Source organism: Helianthus annuus, chromosome 10 (genome assembly GCF_002127325.2).
Source record: "Helianthus annuus cultivar XRQ/B chromosome 10, HanXRQr2.0-SUNRISE, whole genome shotgun sequence".
NCBI lineage: Eukaryota > Viridiplantae > Streptophyta > Magnoliopsida > Asterales > Asteraceae > Helianthus > Helianthus annuus.
Genome location: NC_035442.2, coordinates 169,063,814 through 169,081,535, shown reverse-complemented (window position 1 = coordinate 169,081,535; position 17,722 = coordinate 169,063,814). Strand labels below are relative to the sequence as shown.

General features: G+C 34.7%; 1 protein-coding gene across 1 annotated transcript; it reads right to left on the bottom strand.

Annotated features, from left to right (window-relative positions):
• Positions 1 to 12,836: 12,836 nt before the first annotated feature.
• Positions 12,837 to 17,255, bottom strand: LOC110886538 (3-epi-6-deoxocathasterone 23-monooxygenase CYP90D1). Its single transcript, XM_022134351.2, has 7 exons — positions 16,987 to 17,255; positions 16,304 to 16,628; positions 14,575 to 14,976; positions 14,170 to 14,259; positions 13,898 to 14,083; positions 13,654 to 13,784; positions 12,837 to 13,248 (listed from the first exon to the last, which is right to left on the bottom strand). The coding sequence occupies exons 1-7, from the start codon at positions 17,223 to 17,225 to the stop codon at positions 13,152 to 13,154; spliced, it is 1,470 nt and encodes a 489-aa protein (XP_021990043.1). The 5' UTR covers positions 17,226 to 17,255; the 3' UTR covers positions 12,837 to 13,151.
• Between the last annotated feature and the right edge of the window lie 467 nt (positions 17,256 to 17,722).

Below are 17,722 nucleotides of genomic sequence, written 5' to 3'. Positions count from 1 at the left end.
TCTCATGAAAGACTTGAGCCGTGACTAGAGGTGCACAATTTTTAGTGAATTTCAAGGATTGTCCTTTATCTTTATACTCATTTACAGGCGCTGCCCTTTATGTTCAAAATTGACGTGTTTTGTCCTTTATGTTTTCGTATCATACACGTTTTGTCCTTTAGACCTAACCCAGTTAGTTTTTTAAGTTAAATTTGGTCATATGTTTTGCACATAAGGGCATTTTTGTCAATTCAAAGGTAAGTTCAACGGCAGATTTACAGCTCAAAGTTTCTACAACCTTTGAATTGACAAAAATGCACTCATGTGCAAAGTACATGACCAAATTTAACTGAAAAAACTAACTGGGTTAGGCCTAAAGGACAAAACATGTATGATATGAAAACATAAATGACAAAACTCGTCAATTTTGAACATAAAGGACAACGCCTGAAAATGGGTATAAAGATAAAGGACAATCCTTGAAATTCACTCTTTCTTTTTCTTTTTGAAAACCAGAACTAAAATAATCCGAACCGATAAGAACTGGAACGGATCGGAATGTAACCAGAATACATGACACTGATTTGGAAAAATAAAACCGGTTATTTGTTATTTTATTTTTTAACCGCAATAACCATTAAGTTGGTTGACGAAGATTCAATATTATGGAAAGATTGTGATTGACTTAAAGAGTGTTTTTGGGTGGTGTACTGGTGTGATTAAACTAATACATCACATATATAGGCAGGGGCGTACCGCGGACCTAAGCCCAGCCGAAGGTGGGCGGGCGCACCATCGGGAAAAAAAATTAGTACTAAGTTCCATCGAAAATCTCGTCCGCACCCCTTGATATTTTTCGTCCGCTCCCCATGAAATTTTTCGTCCGTACTCCTTGGAATTTTTCGTCCGCACCCCTTAGGTAAAAAGTGTTATCAATTTATATTTTAAAAGTATTCTTTAGTAAACTCTTATTTTATAAAAAATACTACCTAAATTATATAACTTTTAATACATAAATAACTAAACCCAAATACCCAATACATTTAACTAGCCCACTACTAAGTCTTAGCCCAATAAACAAACCCAACAAATCAACAATATTTTAAACTAAAATAAAATAAACAAGCCCAAAACCCTTACATATTCTATCCTGCTCTCTTTATCGTCCTTGCACGCCAGCGATCAGAACATCAACAGCGACAACAGTGAACAGTCAGCAGCCGCATACCACCGTAATCAGCCACCATACCACCGCCGATCAAACACGAGTAAGTTTCTTTGTTATTTTTGATGATTTTTGGTTGATATTATCCACCTCCAGCAACCTATTATAGCCGCATACCAACCATTGTAGACATGTGCTTCGTTTTGTTTTCATTATGTTATGGTGGGTTATATTTTGTTAGTGATGATATTTTGCCTTTTTTTATAGCCGCATACCACAGTATGTTTGGCTTTTTTTATGGTGTATATGTTGTTTAGATGATTTTTAGGGTGATTTACATTATGATATTTAGGGCTTGAATACTTGATACATTATGTAATATGTTATGGAGCGATGAACTTATAGATCAATTTGTTTGTGATAGCCGATAGGAACAATGAGCAGGGACGTTATGGCGCGATTTCTCAAGAGTAAAGTTGATACGTCTTCCCGATTCGTTGATGTGGATACTTGCGTAATCGGATTGGCGATGAGAATTTAAGTGAAGGTTGTATATGTTATATAGAGAAAGAGTTGCTTAAGAAAGTAGTTTTAGATGATGTTTTGGATAGATTTCAAAAAATGAAAACCCGTAGGACGACGTTTTAATTATGTTTGCAACAAGGTTTGACATGTTTTTGATGATTATATAAATTTAGTTCTTTTGTTTTACATGACCCGACTCGACCCGAACTGACCCGATTTTTTATTTATATACCTTGGGGCCTAAAATTTTTAAAAATGTTCCGCACCCCTATGGAAAAATTCCTAGGTCCGCCACTGTATATAGGTCGAAATAGTTTTAATGGCTGGGATGGGATCCTAAACCAGTATGAACTGATGGATCAGATCGATTTTTTAACTGGTTTTGAATCACAAATCGGTTTTATATGCACCTCTATCCAAAGTTTTAAAAACCGGTTTAAAACCGGCTAGTTGAACCGGTTAAACCAGATGCCGGAAGCTTGCCCGGCACGAATCATACTGGTAAACTGAGGGAACGGCAAAGAAGTTGTACCGCCAGTAAATTGGGTTAATACCAGTTTAAACAGTTTAAACGGGTATACTGGTATCGGACCAAGGTTAAAATTTGGACTTTTAATCTTTTATGGGCCAAAAAAGGTGACGATTTACCTTCTTAGTAGAACCTAGCGCTCACAATCCACATCGATCAAACTTCATCCACAATCAACATTAATCATTGGGTTATTTTTTTATTATGGATTAACTTTTGGAATATTTTTTATAATGGAATGATGTTGTTTTAAATTATTTTTTAGTTGAAATTGTATTTTATGGATTTATAGGGTTAATCGATTCAACTGGATTGAACCATTTCTGAGCCTAACCCGGTATGATTTAAAAACCGGTTTCTAAAACATTTCCTCTACATATGACTGTCCATTGACATCTTTTTCAAATTGTATACAGCAAGTTAAAATCTTTTTCAATTAATAAATCATCATCATCATGCTTAGTAAATCCCACCAATAGCAAAGCTAAGGTAAGGTCTGAGAAGAGTAAGATGTAGACAGCCTTACCTCTACCGGTTAGGAATAGAGAGGCTGCTTCCAGTGAGACCCTGGCTCGATAATACAACAAACCTAAAAAAAATATATTATGTAATGTGTCTACTTGTACCTAGAAAAAACTTGGTGTGAACTAGTCACCTAAATTGATAAAAATAAATAAATCTCTTCATTTTGAAACAAATCTTTAACCTGATGTAGCCAAAGCAATCATATCACAGAGGAGATAAACAAGGATGGTTGTTGGAGCTTGAAGATGTGCATTATTTGTATGTAATGTCCTCGATGAATACGTCATTGATTGTGACAAACACGAGTTTGATCGAAGGATGATGCTAAAGAGCTAGGAAACCTGATAATGAACTTATCAAAAGTAGTTGAGTCAAGTAATGCAGTTATTGAGGTCAGCTAATGGACATTGAGCATCACTCATGCTTTTTAGTAAGAGATATGAGTTTGTTGTTATTTAATACTTAATACTTAATTTTACATTGAGCACATAGAAAGAGATAATTTATTTATAACTAGTATTTAGGACCCTGCGTTTTGGGCGGGACCATTAAATCGACCAAAAAGTAAATATAACAATGTTGAACCACGCATGCGCGTAGTGTGTGAAAAGAATAACTCGCAAAAGATAAACCTAAACGTTAAACATAGAACAAAAGCATTAAGTCGACTTAGGACCCGCATGTTGCGACGAAATAGTTAAAGCGCAAAAAATAGACGTAAAACGTTGAACCACACACGCGCGTAGCGTGTGAAATTCTGACCGAAACTTAAAATTTATCGTAAAAAAAAATAACTAAATTGAAACGATTAATAACCAACGTAAGAAAGAAACTAAAAGGGTAAAAATAAAAAGTTTAATGTCTATATACTAAGCTTAATGAAAGTGACGGGATCGTCTTGTAATTTTTTAGGGATATGATGTGTAAAAAGTGAGAGTTGAGGGGTCAAGATTAAAATAAATTGAATAGTGAAAACGCCTCACAAATTAATAGATAGTCTGTGAAGTTTTGACCGGAACGTAAAATTTATCGTAAAAAGAATAACTAAATCGAAACGATTAATAACAAGTGTAAAAAAGAAACTAAAAAGGTGAAATATAAAAAATTTTAAGGTCTATATACTAAGCTTAATGAACGTGAAGGGACCATCTTGTAATTTTTGAGGGATATGATGTGTGAAAAGTGAAAGTTAAGGGGTCAAGATTAAAATAAATTGCATAGTGAATGTGTGAAAAGTGAAAGTTGAGGAGTCAAGATTAAAATAAATTGCATAGTGAAAATCACGATTAATAATCAATGTAAAAAAGAAACAAAAAAGGTAAAAATAAAAAGTTTAAGGTTTCTATACTAAGCTTAATAAAAGTGAAGGGATCATTTTAGAATTTTTGAGGTATATTATGTGTAAAAAATGAAAGTTGAAGGGTCAAGACTAAAATAAATTGAATAGTGAAAATCCCGCGTAAACACTTTTCACAATTAATTGATAGGAAATTGATAGGAAATTGTGAAACTGTTTATTAGAGTGAATTTTAAGGATTGTCCTTTATTATTATACCAATTTTCAGGCGTTGTCTTTTATGTTCAAAATTGACGAGTTTTGTAGTTTATGTTTTCAAATCATACACGTTTTGTCACTTAGGCCTAAACCAGTTAGTTTTTTTTTTCAGTTAAATTTGACCATGTGCTTTGCACATGAGAGCATTTTTGTCAATTCACCCTTTCAGGACTACTTAGGGTGTAAGGGGTGCTCACCTCTTAGGTGAGTCCCCCCTCTTACACATAACCAACCATAAAATGCCACGTCAACTCCCCTCTAACACTCCCCTAATACCCCTTTTTGATGGCGGTACTCCCCTCTTAGGTGAATTGGTTTTTTTTTTTTTTTAAAAAAAAAAAGAAGAAAAGCATTGATTGGTCAAGCTCTCCCTCTCTCCTCCCTCTCTCCTCCCCTCTCTTCGGCAACTCCCCACCTATTTCACCCTCTCTCTCTAACTCACCTAATTGTTGGCAGCACACACCTAATAGGTGAGTTGAGTCCCCTAAGGGGTCACCGAAGGGTGCCCCGGATACCCTTATGTAGATTACTAAAGATCTAACCATTTTATATTAAAATTAAAAAATACCTTAAACAAGATTAAAGCTCTCTCTGTATTGAACTATCTTCTTCCACAAACAATTTATTGTTGCAGATCATAACCTACAAGCAACAAAAACTTCAATATTTTTCAACCTAATTTCATTCCCTTTTCATCACCTACAACAAACAACGTCAATATATGTTGCAGATCATTACTCCGGCAACGGCCGCAGCGCCATCACCGCCACTCCTCCCCTCTCTCTATTAGTGCCACCACTCACACATCTCCACCCACCACCACTCCTCCACCCACCACCACCTATCGTCACCACCGTTGCAACCCCACCATCACCACCCACCCACCCACCCACCAACGCTGCAACCACACCATGTCACACCCCAACCGATGGCGGAATCATCGGGGCGCGGCACTGAGCGAAACAGATTGTCCAGAAGTTTCCACAACAACTATAATATAAATTCAGTTTACATGACACGTCCCATACCGTGTCCCAAATAAATAACAAGTTATCATAGAAAACAACTAGGCAAATAAATTCCGTTCCGACAACTCAGATTTAATTATTACAGACAAATGTTTATTATTTCTAGACTCCCTAGCCTCGATTTCATCACCATGCGCCTAAGCATCCTAGCAACTTAAGCACCTGTCACATACGTTAAAATAAAGTCAATACACAAAATGTAAAGGTGAGCACACAAGTTTGATAATAGCATATAGAGTTCGAATAGTTTAGGCATAACCAGACACGTACACAGAGGAAAACGATGCATGTTAATTACCGACATGGAACCATCGATACCAACGACTGCGGGATGACCGTCCGAGACGGTTCGCAATACATGATTACCACCGTAATCCATGCAAGTAATTGTCCTTAACAACCCCCGTGTGAACGGGTGCTGAGTCCAAACTATAGTACTATGTTGCTAAGGCAGGTAGATAGCACTCCACGTGTAAACATAATAAACAGCATTCATTTAGTCAAATGGCACATGCATTCGGTTAGCGTTCAAATAGTTTGTGTTTGATTGTGATTTGATAGGTAACGTATGTAACACCCAAAAGTGCTAAAAGCAAAAAGGGATCGAGTATACTCACAGTGATTGGTTGTGGATTGAAGGGAGCGCTGAGAGTAAGATTAGCCTGAATAGTTCGATAGCATAACGATAAGTAACGCGGAAAAGTAAACAAGTATGGATGGATCGAATGGGCTGGTCGATCGAACGGCAGGTTCGATCGAACGGCCCGTTCGATCGGCTGGTATATCCGATTGGACAGTCCCGTTCGATCGGCCAGTAAGCTCGATCGGCTGGACCATTCGAGTGGATTGTTTCTTCCTCTGGTGTGTTTATGTTAGAGGATTTGAACTTTGAAGTTTTTGTTGCAGTATTTGAGAACACTGAAGTGTTCCTACCTTTCAAGTCGATCGATCGAACGGTTCGTTCGATCGGCTAGCTCACTCGATCGGCTAGGAGCTTCATGGTTAGTTCCCAACTGAATGTCACTCGATCGAACAGTCTGTTCGATCGGCTGGCATTCCCTACTACGAACGAGTTGTGAAAACGATTAAGTGTTGAAACATAGTATCTCATGATCCTAACAGTAATGTTCACCAATCGAGTGCCATGTTCGATCGAACACTACTTCGTCAATACTATACATCATGAAATTTTGAAAGTGTGGGACCATGTGCTAGCCGATCGGCTGGCCCGGTCGATCGGCTGGCATGTCCGATCGGCTGGGCTGTTCGAACAGCCTAGCCGTTCGGCCAGCATTTCTGACCTGGTCGGCCTTTCGTCTGACACTTGGCTGTTTGTTTATTTGTCATTCTTTCAAGGTATCTTGACAACGTGTTGAACTATGATAACCTCCGTTCCTACTTGTTTCCTTGGCTCGAACAGGAATCACCCAAGTCCGGCCAGTGAACGGTTCGGAATGTCGGTTTAGAGTTTAACCCGAAATCGGTGAACCTTGTTCATAGAACCCGAATCTTGAACCTTTTAACTATTTGAATGATTAGTTAGCCGGTTCAAGCTCCGTTTCTATTGATTTGAAGGCATTGAGTGTGAAAGAGTTGAAAGAAAGTTGGAATTCCTTCTTTCAATCCTTCACAACTTGTGGATGTTTAGATCTTTGATAGATCTTAACTTGTTTATGTGGAAATCGGTTAGATCTAAGCTAATCATAGTGGAATGAGGCCAAAACATGATGTTCTTCAAGAACACCATGATGACATCACCCAAGAACACTTAGATCTTGGTGATTTCACGGTTAGAATCCAAGTTTTGAAAGATAGAAAGGTGTAGAATCAAGTAATGATTAAGATCGTACAAGAATTAGAGTGAAAACTTACCGGGATTGAGAGAAATCTGAGAAAAGGTGAAGAAGATAGCTGGTTCGGTCAGAGCTTTCCAAAAATGGAAAGTTTGACAATGACAGCCCTATTTATAGGCTCCAAAAGAGGAAAGTGGCAGCCGATCGGCCAGGGGCTCCGATCGAGTGGGCTGCTCGATCGGCTGGCAAGATGCTAGCCGATCGGCTGGCCTGTTCGATCAGGTTGCCTCCTGTTCGATCCGCGACACACTTTGAGTATTTTGCGACGATTTTCGACGTTTCGATTTCGATGGACGATGATACGAATACGATAGAGTTCCTAGTCAAATTACTTTTAATCCCAACTACTATATCTAACATACAATCTTCTATAAGTCACGTTTCGATGTCAGTTTCGATTGAGTTCGATTGCTTTTCGAGTTTCGATTCGATTTTCGATTGATTTGCTTGAATACCACACCAAACATAAAGTAAACATGCACAAGTAACACATAAGGCACACACACACGTATAACAATATCACCATTCGCATAATTCGAGTCTCGAGTTCGATTGATTGTTAGATCGGTTTGATTGCTGATTAGTTAACTTTATCGCATTGTTACTTCCTACTATACATAGTCGTAGATCGGTTCTCGTTAAAACACATTCGATTACTTCGATTATTGCTGATTACAACACTTACTCCACATAATACAACTAAAACATAAAAAAATCGACTATCTACAGTCAAAGAAAGTCAAAGTTGACTTGGACTTTGACTTTGACTTTGACATTCGAAAACACGGGGTGTTACACACCATAACCACCCACCAAACCACCGTTGCAATCTTAATACATCAACATTACAACATTTCAGATCTAAAATTCAACCACAAAAATCCAAAACATCACTTATGAATCTTTCCTTTAGGTTTAACACCCAAAATCCTTCGATCTTCGCCAAACCACCTAATTCGAACCGCTACTCAGACAATCGCCGCCGGCCTCACCTCCGGTGCCACTCAGATAGTCGGCGTGTTTCTTCACTGTTTGGATGGTGAAAATGATAAGATGATGAATATGATTGTGCTAGCCATGAAGAATTTGAGAGGAGTGTTTGTGGGTTTTCAACATTCACGGGGTCCGTAGAGTCTAGATAGAGAGGTTAAGGCATTTCAAGGATTTAGTGAAGTAAAAACATTTATATTATCTACACAATTAGTCTCTGAAAGGATGAATTGACAAAAATATCCTCATGTGCAAAGCGCATGATCAAATTTAACTGAAAAAACTAACTGGGTTAGGCTTAAAGGACAAAACGTGTATAATTTGAAAATATAAAGTACAAAATTAAAGACAACGTTTGAAAATTAGTATAAAGATAAAGAATAATCCTTGAAATTCACTATGTTTGTTATTTAGAGATCTTTAAGTCTATGTGGATTAATAATTGAATAGTGAAAAGCCTTCCTAAAGACTTTTTACAAGTTAATAGATAGGAAATTGTTTAACATTTTTAGAGATCTTTAAGTAATATAAAATATCATTCTATGTTTTTTATATGATATTTCATGACAGTTACAAATTTAAAGTAATAGTTACCGGTGAAAAAAATTCAACTAGCTGAGAAAAGTTGGGTATTGTACTAACATCTTCCTATACTAATAAACAAAAATCTTTTTTGGACACATGTCAATTCCTCATGCTTTCTCAATTTATTTTTCTATTTATCTCTCATATTAAATAACAATAATAGTTTTAAACAAAATATTAGATAATAATAAATATTTAGATATATTAAAAACTCTATATTTGAAAACTCTATATTTAAAACTCTTTATTTGAAAAAGATGATATCGAATAACATGATGATTATAATCTTTTTGATACATCATAGGGTTATATCTACATTAAATTAAATAAAGGTTTAGTTTTATAGGGTGGAGATACAATAGGAAGTTTATTTGGCTAGGAAGGCTGGGAAGTGATCTTGACCATCTATTAAGTTAATCAAGGGCTAAGATTAAATCAGGGAAATTGAAATGAAGAAAAGAGACGCGTGAGTTTGTTCAAGGGCATTCTAGTCAATCCAAGCCAATAGTTTCTCTCTCCTCCAATTCCCCCCCATTTTTTAAACGTTAATAACTCTTTCATACGACATTATTTTTTTATAAAAATTGCACCAAAAAAACGAGCGTTTTTTTATCTTTAAAACGAGTATACTATTGCTATATTTAAAAAAAAAATTTAAAACCCAGTTGCGTAAAACGCAATAGAAAAACCACCAGTTACGTAAAACGCAATGAAAAAAAAAACCTAAAAAATGACATTTTTCTAAAACGCAATGCACCAAAAACACAAAGAAATGACTTATTTGTAAAACGCAATGGCCAGAAAACACACAGAAATGTCTTATTTGTAAAACGCAATGGCCAGAAAACACATAAAAATGTGTTTTACCTAAAACGCAATGCACAAAAAACACAAAGAAATGACTTATTTGTAAAACGCAATGGCCAGAATACACTTAAAATGTCTGTTTTCTAAAACGCAATGGACTGAAAACACATAAAAAAGTGTTTTATCTAAAACGCAATGCACAAAAAACACAAAGAAATGTCTTATATGTAAAACGCAATGGCCAGAAAACACTTAAAAATGACTCATTCTAAAACGCAATGGACTGAAAACACCTAAAAAATGTGTTTTACCTAAATGAGCCAATTTATGGAAAATTAATTTTTCTGATGCGTTTTTAGTACAGCAATCCCCGCCAGGGGCTGCCGCCCCCGGACCCCCGCAAAGATCGTAAAACGCAATGACTAAATCAAAAACCCAGATCATGAAAATGAAATTAAAGAATTTCTTACATGGATCGAAGCCGATTTCTTCATCAATTGACAAAATTTGAATGATAGAAACACTTATCAACGCTCGAATCGAACGAATCGAGTGATTATCTCCAAAATCACCGGGAAAAACGAGATTTTTTTATGAAATTAAACTGGGTTTTCTTCAAAAAAAGCTGAAGAACACGTTGATCGGGTTCTGAATCATTGATTGGTGATGAAAATCGCACTATAATGTAGTGATTATTGAGATAGAAAGTGAAGAAATAGTTGAAGATGGTGGGTTTTGAAAATGGTGGGTTTTTGAATTTACTGGGTTTTGAAAAAGGAAGAAGAAGGAGTTGGATTGACTAAAATACCCTTTCTCTTTATTTTAAAATTTGCCACATGTCATAATCCTATGGCTTCCTATCCTTCCTATTTGATCTTTTCCCTAGTTTTATATTCATATAATTTAAATTACGTTCATTATGATAAATATAACACAACCTAAATTTTAGAAGACTATACGAAATTAGCTGTATTTTTAGTTCTATTTTTATTATGATATTTTTTAGATGTTACACACATTTTTGTTTAAGTTAATTACATAGTTAGTCTTTTTGGTTTGCACAAATTAACATACTTAGGTACTAATAGTTTAAAATCACATTCTAGGGCATTAACTTTTCATTTTGTAACATTTGGAGATATTAACGTTATTTGTAGGTTTAAAATCACATTCTATTAATACGTAAGTATGTTATTTTGTGCAAACCACAAGGACTAACTATGTTAATACCCTAAAAGTTAATACCTTCAAACGTTACAAAATGAAAAGTTGATACTCTAGAAGGTGATTTTAAACTATTAGTACCTAAGTATGTTATTTTGTGCAAACCACAATCACAACCACAACCACAACCACAGGGACAATGTAATTAACTCTTTTTGTTTTATCTTATTATACATGTACTATATCTCATGTCTCAATTAGAAAGATTATTATATATAAAAAAAACCTTTATTGTACCCTTCTTTACCCTTATGATTTTTACTTATATTTTATTTTATATAAATTCATTCAACCAGTATAATACATGAGATTTTTAAAGATATAACTTTTTATTATTTGATATATAAAATTACATTTATTCAAATTATGTAATAAGCAAGGTTTTTAAAGATATATTACTTTTATTATTTAGTATATATAATAATATTTATTCAACCCGTGTAATACACGGGGTTCTAACATAGTTTTACTTATAAAAAGAAATAATTGGGAGGGGGCACACACGTAGGTTTGTGACACAAAACCTATCAATCTAAATCAAAGTCTTGATCAAGCATATTACTGATTAAAATTGATTTTCGAACACTACGTTACTTTAAATGGGCCCAAAACCAAGTTATGTGTGCTTACCTATGTACTTACATCATCAAAAAGAGTAAATTACCAAATTACATAAAGGATTAGGATCAAATACAAAGGATCCTAATTGTAAAAAGTGTAAGAAGGATTTATAAAGTGACAAGTGTCCAATAACCTAAAAAAACCCACTACACAAAAAAAATCCACTACAAAAAAAAAAAAAAAAACCTTAAACATCCACCACCACCAAACCCCCCCCCCCACCCCCCACATCACCCACCCATTTTTTTTTTTTTTTTTTTTGCCGAGAGGATGAGAGGTGGGTGTTTAGTTTTTTTTAGGTTTTGGGGGGGGGGGTAGGTTTTTTTTGGGTTTTTGGGGGGTGGGAGTGAGGGGGGGTTTAGGTTTTTGGGTGGGGGGTGGGGGTAGGTTTTTGGGTGGTGGTGGGGGTGGGTGTTTAGGTTTTTGGTGGTGATGTAGTGGGTTTAATTTTAGCTTATTGGACACTTATCACTCTATAAATCCTTCTTACACTTCTTACAATTAGAAGTCTTTGTAGAATAACTTGACCCATTACATAAATATCATGTCTTGTATAACATTACAATGGTTCTCGTTATTGTTTAAAACTTGTACAACATGAAATATTGTTGAAACTTGTATAACATGAAATATTGTTGAAACTTGTATAACATGAAAGTTTGGTTAAAAAGATCTATAATTACTTAGATATTTTTAAATAATTATATTTTATATTTCATAAAGATTGTGTCATTTCAACTAAATGTTGTGATGGTTCCCAAATTATAAAACACAAGTCTTTGGTCATTTTATAGTGTACATTTTTTTTCTTTTTAAACTGATCAAAAAGAAACTGGGGCAGTAAGGAACTAGCACCCGAACAAAAACAACAACAGTTAAGGAATGATATCTCTTACGTTAAACTCACGCCACCTATCCCAATCTACATCTTTGAATATAGACCAACATTTTATAGTGTACGTACACGACTCATAGAGACCTATACACTTCATCGAGAATAGTACCATTGAAATATGAAAGTGATACATACTTGATTCACATAGATATTCAGGGCTATTCCAAATTATAAAACCTAGAAAATACTTCTTGTAATACTTGGATCCATGAAATTTTGGAATGTGAATTCATTTTATCATAACCACTTACATATAGGATATACTAGCATAAAAAAATCCATGTCGAGTTCAACAAACGAACATATATATCTTATACTTCAAAGTACGTCAATGATCGAAGTACAATGAAAGTTGCTATTCGGATCTGGTTTCATGAATCTTGGTAGCAAAACACGATTCCTGCATTTCTGTAGTATACACTTGTGACTTATCCATTCTTTTGCCAATGGGGGTGGTGGTCCATTGGCAAAGGTAATGTTTTTAAACACCTTGAGGGAAGGGGAGGTCTTGGGTTCAAGTCCCACAGACGACAGGAGTAAAGAAATTTGCCGTTAAAAAATAAAATACACTTGTGACCTATGTATGATATATGTTGATACGCGTTATACCTCACTAATTAACTTTGAACTTATATCAAACTATGCAAAATGAATTGACGACCCTAATCAAGTTTACATAAAAGATTTCCTAATAAACTGTCTTCCGCTTGTGACCTTTTTTTAAGATGCATGCGTGTGTATGTTCGAAGATGGGACAGATATATCAACATATGATCATGTCATGGCCACCCACACGTGTGGGTCTTCATCTACCTTTTCTTTTTCTTTAGACAAAAGGGCCCATGAAAATTCTTCAATCATACCCCCACCCTACCATATGTAATTCTCTCTTTTGACCCAAATTGGCATTTTATTCTTCATTCTTACTGTTGGAAAGTTTATTATGGTGTCATCCTCAGCTACCCACCTGCATTTTCATGAAATCCCACATATATATATTAATGCTACAAGTAAATTGTTTATATATATAGAGAGATCTATTTGTGCATGCAAGTACTTTGGTAATCTTATCTAGGCAATACATATAACAATATTGACACTTGAGTTAAAAAAGAACGTTTTGTCTCGTCGTCTCTATGGATTGGGGCGCCCCGTCCGAGTAGATAAGTTTAATCGGGTCAAACTAAATAGGTTATTTTTTATTGTTATTATTTTTATTCTTTTTGTAGTTGGGTTACTTTTTTTAATAATGCTAGTTGCTTTAATATGCTTTTTCTGTAATGTTACACTCCCTAAAATCCGTAGCGGTTGGAAAATAGGGTTTATTAGTGGTGAAATTACAATTTTACCCTTCACACGCGTTGTTAATTACCTGAACTCGGTAACAAAGTGATGGAGGAATATGGAAGCTTCTAGTCTGGCCAAATCAAGCCCAGGGCATAGCCTGAGTCCTCCTCCAAAAGGAGTGAAGCAAGTGTTGCTACCATTGCACATATCCCTATTCTGTTGTTTATTACACAAGATTCAAATTTTCATAAGGTTATATAATTAAAGAAAACATGACATGGGTAAAGAATTCATCGACGGATAATTGCGTGAAGTACAAGCTTAATTACCTGCCATCTCCAAGGATTGAAGTGGTGAGGAGACTCATGGTGATTAGCATCAAGATGAACTGATCTGAAATGAGTCAACACACACCATCCTTTTGGTATTAGGTACCCTTTGATCTCCACATCTTTCATAGCCTTTCTAATCACCCCCATTATTATATTCCCTAATCTTAGTGTTTCTGTAATCACCTGTTAATTAATTAAGTTTACTCATCATCAGTAAGTAATTAGCTAGTGGTTTTTGGTTAATCATATAAGAGTTATTTTTAACTTACATTTTGTGTAAATGGTAATGATAGGTAATCATCCCAACACATTAGGCCTCCAAGGTCTTTTTTACGTCTTTTCATCTCCAAATTTTCCTCCTAATCATCATCATAATTAAATAGTGATCAAGTGGGTGGGTAATTAAGAAAATGATCATTAGAGATAGATCATGGCCATAAACAATCATCACAACTCCTAAAAAGTGGATTAAATAGTAGACAACTGCTAATCGTGCATGTCACCTTAATTAATTACTTATAAGTCCATGCAACATGCAACAAGTTAATAAAAAATCAATTTACACTACAACAAAATTATGTTAACCCGTATAGAACCCATGAATGTGTCATGCTTAGGTATAAAAAAACAAAATAATTAATTTATAACGAGATGTTGATTAAAGATACAAGTACCTTAAGTTGAAGGAGAGCTTTGGGACAATCCGATAAGTATTTGATGGCTAATGTTATAAGTAAAGGGACAGAATCTTCTCCCGGAATCATCAAATCAATCATATTATCGGATATCAATTCATCTGATAGTTTTTCACTCTTATCGTTAAGTAACACGTCGGCCACATCTTTTGGACCTTGTGAAATAGTAACATTGCATGTTCTTTTGTTCGCTATAATTTTTCGGACTAACTTCACCATCTTTTTCTTGGCTTGTAATGATCGATGAAGTTGGGTTCCAGGTAAATTTACGGGTAATGACATGAGACCCGCAATGAAATCTTGAAAATGGATCCTCAAAAACTGCATATCTTCACCTGGGTCCAAACCGATCAAAGCTTTTGCCAGTACTTGAAATGCAATCTGACAAAACAATAAACAACGCGACCCGTTAGTTTTAATGACAATTACTTGATGGGCTATAAAACATCAAGATTGTAAAAAAAACAACTGTAGAAATTAAGCGGAAAATTTTCTAATAGCGACATGTGGAGGAGATTGGGAACAAATGATTTGTTACATGGACCCTATGGTGGTGAAATTTGTAGACAAAATAATTAAATTATAATGATTATGTAACCAATAACAAGAGCTGTAATTGCTTTATATCATAATGTTTTGAGAAAAATCAAAAGTTACATTTACTTTTGTAACTTGTTTTTTTGTTTAAACCCCTTTTCCCTACAATTAGACACCCAAACAAACTACTTTTTGGTTTTGAGATTTTGTTTTTTCTTCTCACAAATAGCCAAAATAGTTAACAGTGTTGACACATCTTGTTTACATTGTAAACGAAGGTATAGCTTTTGTAATTTAAAAACAAAATCAGAAATCATGTTTCACTCAATTCAAACGAAGAAACTAAAATATTGTAAAATTGTAAATAAATACCTTGTTTTTTTTTTAAAAAAGATTTAAATCGTGTTAGCCTCGGGTCATGTCAAACCGTGTTAAACCCATCAAACGGTTCTTTCAAATAATGATCTAACCAAACTAATATATATCTAAGCATGCATATAAAAATCTAGAAGTAGCACAAATTTTCAATGCATTAACGGTGCTTTTATTTACTTTTACATAAAAAAGTTTGTAATTATTTTGTAAAACATATTTTATCAAGGTAACACGACAAATTTGAATCCAAACATTTGTGAAATTAATTCTATATAAGCATCAATGGAATATCATAATTGTTTGTAAAGAAAACATAATTAAACATGGTCAAATGAAGCAACTTGTTTTTTGTTTATTTGGTAAACAAAAAATATTGTATGATAAATAAAAACCTAGGATGAGTTTGGCCTACATACATACATATTTAAATGCATTATTACAAAAACATATAGCTTAAAAATAACGTTCCATTTTTCAATTTTAAAAACATTTAAAAATAAAAATGTAATAATTATTGTTTTGTCAATATAAATAAAGTAGTTTAATTTTTCGCTTATGGTATAAAATACAAAGGAAAAAATATAAACACATTTGTTTGATTGTTTTTCATTTTATATAGCTATGCATATATAAAATCGTTTTATGTATATTAAAGAAAAAAACAAATACATTGTTTACATAGTTCTTTTTTTGTTTCGTAATTTCACTCAAGTGTATAATTAAAATTTGTTAAACATAATATATAGTTATTTTTAAAAAAGGTGAAGATAGACATAATGAGATATAGAAAGCATACATGTTTAGTTTCATCTTGAATGTAAATAGGGCGATCTTCTTCCCAAGCAGCCATGGATTGCATAACAAGTTTCCGCATGTCACAAGTTACTTGCGCTTTAAGGTACGGAGACTTAAAGAATGAGCCGATAAGCCCATGAATTCTCCTGTGTAAACTTCCGTTGATCCGCAAAATCGAACACTCTCCCATCAACTCAGTCAACGATTTCGGATACGATGGCACGAAGCTATTGGCATCACTTTGTAGCACAATTCTGCTCACTTCTGCGTCAGTCGACACGATCGTTGGGCTCCCGAACAAGTGAGATTTGAACACTTTTCCGTACCTGTGTTTGATCAGAAATGAATAAGATGAACACAAGATCGGAATGAAATGTGTTATGTTGAGCGCGGAATTAGAGGGGGTCAAGAGGGCCGTTGACCCAGCCACTAGATTAGTAGAATTTGTACCATTTTTACATATAAAATGTATTTTTTTTCTCAAAAAAAACATGATTTAGACTCGTATTTGGCAGGATTTTTTACCAAACTTTTAAAGGAGATGATTGAGATTTTTGCGTAAAAATAACATTGATATTTTTGTTAAGGGGGCGGCACCCCCTTAAGTCATTAATGGGTCCGCCCTTGCCGATATAGAAGAGAGTCTTATGATGACCCCTGATAAAAATGTTATTGAACACTTACAATTGACGGCGTTTATCCATGAACGATTGAGGACGATCAGTGTAACCACAAGCGATGAAATCTAAGGTTTCGCCGATAAAAGGCCATCCCATGGACCCTAAGAGGATTTTCTTAGTGTTAACTACCACCGATGATGGTGATTCAAGCGAACGGCATTTGTTGATGAAGAGTACGGTGAAGAGAAAGAGTACCGTGGCGGAGACGAAGACGAAGGTGGTTGTGGTGGTGGTGAAGTCCATGACCGGTGGTTTGGAGTTTTGAGTTTTGAGTTTTTGAGTTGAGTTATGTGTGGGATGTGGTGGTTTGTTTATATATGATTGGAAGTGAGATGAAAATATGGACGTACGTGTGTGTGCACGCGTGCAGCTAGTTCATGGCCCATCACATATATATTACCTTGATTCAAAGACTCGTCATGCAAAAGCAAATAAGCAATCATCTATCCTTTTTAATCTTTTATTTCATTCCAATTCCACACTTCCTTAATTCATTTCCATCTTGTGTATAAAAGTATACAAATCAAAGAACATATATGAAAAAAAAATGTTTGTTTTTTGGAATGGGTCCTAAAGAACTATGAAAAGAGGATTTTCATAAAAAGACAATTGATAATCTTACCAAACTGGTCCTAATACATCATTAAGAAAAGGATTTATTACATTTTAATAATCATAACTTTCATCTTTTGGTAGGAATAATCTAAACTAAGGAAATATTTAAAAACAATTCTAACTTT